At 49.2% G+C, this 5,000-nt stretch overlaps 1 protein-coding gene across 1 annotated transcript in view; it reads right to left on the bottom strand.

The window, feature by feature from the left end:
• The window catches only part of mcm3 (minichromosome maintenance complex component 3), a 31,239-nt gene that overhangs the window by 23,024 nt on the left and 3,215 nt on the right, over positions 1-5,000 (bottom strand). The window contains exons 3-8 of the mRNA XM_046293155.1: positions 4,678-4,886; positions 3,704-3,834; positions 2,879-3,117; positions 1,149-1,254; positions 794-947; positions 128-259 (exon numbers count right to left, since the gene is read on the bottom strand). Coding sequence (XP_046149111.1) covers positions 128-259; positions 794-947; positions 1,149-1,254; positions 2,879-3,117; positions 3,704-3,834; positions 4,678-4,886 — 971 coding nt within the window. The remainder of the gene's footprint in view (positions 1-127; positions 260-793; positions 948-1,148; positions 1,255-2,878; positions 3,118-3,703; positions 3,835-4,677; positions 4,887-5,000) is intronic.

Raw genomic sequence — 5,000 nt, 5'->3', positions numbered from 1 at the left:
AACTTTTAAGTGTGTGTGTGTGTGTGTGTGTGTGTGTGTGTGTGTGTGTGTGTGTGTGTGTGTGTGTGTGTGTGTGTGTGTGTGTGTGTGTGTGTGTGTGTGTGTGTGTGTGTGTGTGTGTCTATACCAGTCTCCTGGTCAGTGGTAACAGCAGCGGTCAGGCCGACCCCAGATGACCCCCGGCCGGTGGTTGGGATGGCCCGGGGTGCCGTGTGCAGGACATAACGGAGCAGCTGGGACTTAGCCACCGACGGGTCACCTAGTGGAGGGAGAGAGAGAGAGAGACGGGTCGGTCTTACATGTGATCCCAAGTGGCGCAGCGATCTAAGGCACTGCATCTCAGTGCAAGAGCTGTGACTACAGTCCCTGGTTCAAATCCAGGCTGTATCACATCAGGCCGTTATATTGGGAGTCTCACAGGGAAGCACACAGTTGGTCCAGCGTCGTCCGGGTTTGACCGGGGGAGGCCGTCATCGTAAATATGAATTTGTTCTTAACCGACTAGTTAAATAAAAGGTCACATTAAATTAAGGTAACAATGTTAACACAGACTAACGAGTTCAATTATTCACAAACTAACCTCGTAACCCAGAACCAAATGTTTCAAAAGCTAAAGCAGAAAACCAAATTGACCGAGGCTCTGAAAATGCATGTTCAAAGAACAGTCTGTCATGACAAGATAATTCCCAAATATTAACCTTTGGACATGAAGTCACGCCCCACCGTTTCATACCCCTAACAGACTGGGACGTACAGTAGGTGACAGAGAGAGAGGACGATGTCGTCTCAGTACCTATGAGCAGTACATTGATGTCTCCTCTGATGCGCGACCCATTCTCCAGAACCTTCTCCACTCCTCCCAGCAACATACACAGGATGGCCTTCTTAATGTATTCGTGACCGTGGATACTGGGCGCTAAGGAGCGGGACAGCTGGTCGAACACATCCTGGATAGGAGACAGGAAGAACAGGCGTACGTTTGAGGGGATGAGTTCGAGCAAGACGATCCCCCTTGACCTCAGAAAGAAGTGTTCGTGAACAGAGAGACGACACCATCTTGTCAGATCAAGGAAAGAGAGACACTATTGAGATGTATCCACGGTGATGGCTAGAGGGGGCTAGAAGGGGAAAACGTATCAGGTCTTTACCAGCTTTGACTTGCTGAAGAGTTTGATCTTGGAGACGTCGTCCGCTGAGAAGTAGGGAGATACTTCTTTACTCATCGGTTTCACCTGACAGGCCATCATGATGGTCCTGGAGAACAGAGGAAGAAACTCACTTCCTGACAGAAACGTCTCACTTCCTGACAGAAACGTCTCACTTCCTGACAGAAACGTCTCACTTCCTGACAGAAACGTCTCACTTCCTGACAGAAACGTCTCACTTCCTGACAGAAACGTCTCACTTCCTGACAGAAACGTCTCACTTCCTGAAAGAAACGTCTCACTTCCTGAAAGAAACGTCACTTAACAACGTCTCGTAATAATGCAAGTCAAGTAATAGTGTTTGTGTGAAACGTGTTTCGTATTTCAGATCTTAAAGACGTTCAGTACTCCAGTCCTCACCTAAAGGACATTCAGAGCGTCAGTCCTCACCTAAAGGACGTTTCAGAGCACCTGTCCTCACCTAAAGGACATTCAGAGCGTCAGTCCTCACCTAAAGGACGTTCAGAGAGTCTGTCCTCACCTAAAGGACGTTTCAGAGCACCTGTCCTCACCTAAAGGACGTTTCAGAGAGTCTGTCCTCACCTAAAGGACGTTTCAGAGAGTCTGTCCTCACCTAAAGGACGTTTCAGAGCGCCTGTCCTCACCTAAAGGACATTCAGAGCGCCTGTCCTCACCTAAAGGACGTTTCAGAGCACCTGTCCTCACCTAAAGGACGTTTCAGAGCGCCTGTCCTCACCTAAAGGACGTTTCAGAGCGTCTGTCCTCAACTAAAGGACATTCAGAGCGTCTGTCCTCACCTAAAGGACGTTTCAGAGCGTCTGTCCTCACCTAAAGGACGTTTCAGAGCGTCTGTCCTCACCTAAAGGACGCTTCAGAGCGTCTCACAGGACATTCAGAGTCCTCACCTAAGGGCGTTTCAGGCGTCTGTCCTCAACAAGAGCATAAGTCCTCAGTCCTAAAGGACATTCAGAGCGTCTGTCCTCACCTAAAGGACGTTTCAGAGCGCCTGTCCTCACCTAAAGGACATTCAGAGCGTCAGTCCTCACCTAAAGGACGTTTCAGAGCATCTGTCCTCACCTAAAGGACGTTTCAGAGCGTCTGTCCTCATCTAAAGGACATTCAGAGCGCCTGTCCTCACCTAAAGGACGTTTCAGAGCGCCTGTCCTCACAGAGCGTCTGTCCTCACCTAAAGGAGCGTTTCAGAGCGTCTGTCCTCACCATTCAAAGGTCCTCACCGTTTCAGAGCGTCTGTCCTCACAGAGCGCCAGTCCTCACCTAAAGGACGTTTCAGAGCGTCTGTCCTCACCTAAAGGACGTTTCAGAGCGTCTGTCCTCATCTAAAGGACATTCAGAGCGTCTGTCCTCACCTAAAGGACGTTTCAGAGCGTCTGTCCTCACAGAGCGTCAGTCCTCACCTAAAGGACGTTCAGAGCGTCTGTCCTCACCTAAAGGACGTTTCAGAGCGTCAGTCCTCACCTAAAGGACGTTTCAGAGCGTCTGTCCTCACAGAGCGTCAGTCCTCACCTAAAGGACGTTTCAGAGCGTCTGTCCTCACCTAAAGGACATTCAGAGCGTCAGTCCTCACAGAGCGTCAGTCCTCACCTAAAGGACGTTTCAGAGCACCTGTCCTCACAGAGCGCCAGTCCTCACCTAAAAGACGTTTCAGAGCGTCAGTCCTCACCTAAAGGACGTTTCAGAGCGTCAGTCCTCACCTAAAGGTCCCAGAGGTGTATCCTCCCTTCTTGCCAGGCAGACATCTGTAGGTTCCGATCACCTGGACTCGGTCTCCTGGCTTGACCGTGTCCACCAGATCATTGTCCAGGATGATGTCCACCGAGCGGGGAAGCTGACCGGCAGGAGCCTTCTCTGGCATCTCCTGGACTGTTATAGTCTGGTGGTCCTTGTAGACGGACAGACCAAACTCTGTCTCCAATGGGTTGTTCTCCTCATCCTAGAGAGAGGGAGGGAGAGAGAGAGGGATAGAGAGAGAGGGATAGAGATAGAGAGAGATAGAGAGAGAGAGGGATAGAGAGAGAGGGATAGAGAGAGAGGGATAGAGAGAGATAGAGAGGGATAGAGAGAGAGAGAGGGAGGGATAGAGAGGGAGAGAGAGGGAGAGAGAGAGAGAAAGAGAGAGAGGAGAGAGGGATGGTGAGAAGGAGAGAGAGAGAGAGAGACAAAGAGAGAGAGAGAGAGAGAGAGGATAGAGACAGAGAGAGAGAGAGAGAGAGAGAGAGAGAGAGAGAGAGAGAGAGAGAGAGAGAGAGAGAGGGATGGTGAGAAGAGAGAGAGAGACAAAGAGAGAGACAAAGAGGGATGGTGAGAAGGAGAGAGAGAAAGGGAGAGAGAGAGAGGGAGAGAAGAGAGAGAGAGAGAGAGGGGGATGGTGAGAAGGAGAGACGGAGAGAAAAAGAGAGGTGGTGAGTGTGATGGTTCGGTGGTCCTTGTAGATGGACAGACCAAACTGTCACCAACGGGGTCGTTCTCCTCAACCTGTGTGTGTGTGTGTGTGTGTGTGTGTGTGTGTGTGTGTTTACCTTGGTAGGGTAGATAGCAGAGGAGGGGAAGGCATCCAGGCTGGTCATGTCAGTATATTTGCGCTCCATAGTCTTCTTGGTGGCTGGACAGTAGTGGACACTACGCACTACTTTTGGACGGACCAGAGAACCTACAGAGATGAACAGAAATATATATTATAAACTGGGTGGTTCCAGCCCCGAATGCTGATTGGCTGACAGCCATGATATATCAGGCCGTATACCACAGGTATGACAAAAAAATTTTTTTTTTTTATTTAAACTGTTTATATTACGTCGGCAACCAGTTTATAATAGCAATATGGCACCTGGGGGGAAGGGGGTTGTGGCACTCCATGTTGCATCGTGACTAAGAACAGAACAGCCCTTAGCCTTTGTATATGTTGGCCATATACACCCCCCGGGCCTGCAATTTCCTGCAATTCTACACATTCTGCCTTGTTGTTATTCTACCCGAGTGACTCAGAAAACCAACGGGGTTGCCATGACAACCGCTGAACGTTAGATTCTCTCTCTTGTCTAGTTTTCATTTTGGCCGATTGTTGGTTCTCAAAAATGATGTTATCTGTGTGGTGTGTTTTTATTGCAGTACTGGCCACATGGCCACAATTTATCAGCGGCACATAGATGCTGGAGATGGATGCTGGAGATTCCAGACCCTCGGGGGAGCCTCCTAACTTGGATGTAAACTAGAGGTGTGAACGTTTACAACTAAATTGGGACCCTTACTGTTAATTAAGAAAAAAAATCCCTAACTAAATGCAAACTTTGCGAGGTGGAATTGAGGTTCAGAGTAGAGGTGAAACCTTTATCTGAAAGGGAGGCGAGAACCAAAACGTTGCTGTATATTCTAGTGAAATGTTATGATTTTTTTGTGGAAAAATATTTTCTCTCTCTGTTTGTCACATCCCTAATGTATACACTTTTTAGGGAATGAGAGACATCCACAACCTAGTTTCCCCCCAAACACTCACACTTGGTGACGATGCCCTCCACACAGACCATGCTGCCCAGCAGACGAGAGGTGAGGGTTCGGGGGGAGACGTGTTTGTTCCCAAAGCTCCCCTCCAGACCAACGAAGAACTCCTCGTACTGCTTGGCGTATGTAGCATCTACAGACGCCACAAGGTCCTTCAGAGCCCGCTGGAACGCCAGCAGCTCTTCAAACGCATTAGTCATCAACCTGGGAAGAGAACACAGCCCTCGGGTTTATTTAAATCCATAGTGTGATGTAATCGGGCTGTTATATAAGTAGCAGCCCCTCATCAGCCTGAGAGAGAGAGAGAGAGAGAGAGAG

This window comes from Oncorhynchus gorbuscha, linkage group LG12 (assembly GCF_021184085.1).
Source record: "Oncorhynchus gorbuscha isolate QuinsamMale2020 ecotype Even-year linkage group LG12, OgorEven_v1.0, whole genome shotgun sequence".
Lineage (NCBI taxonomy): Eukaryota > Metazoa > Chordata > Actinopteri > Salmoniformes > Salmonidae > Oncorhynchus > Oncorhynchus gorbuscha.
This window is presented reverse-complemented; position numbering and strand designations above follow the sequence as displayed.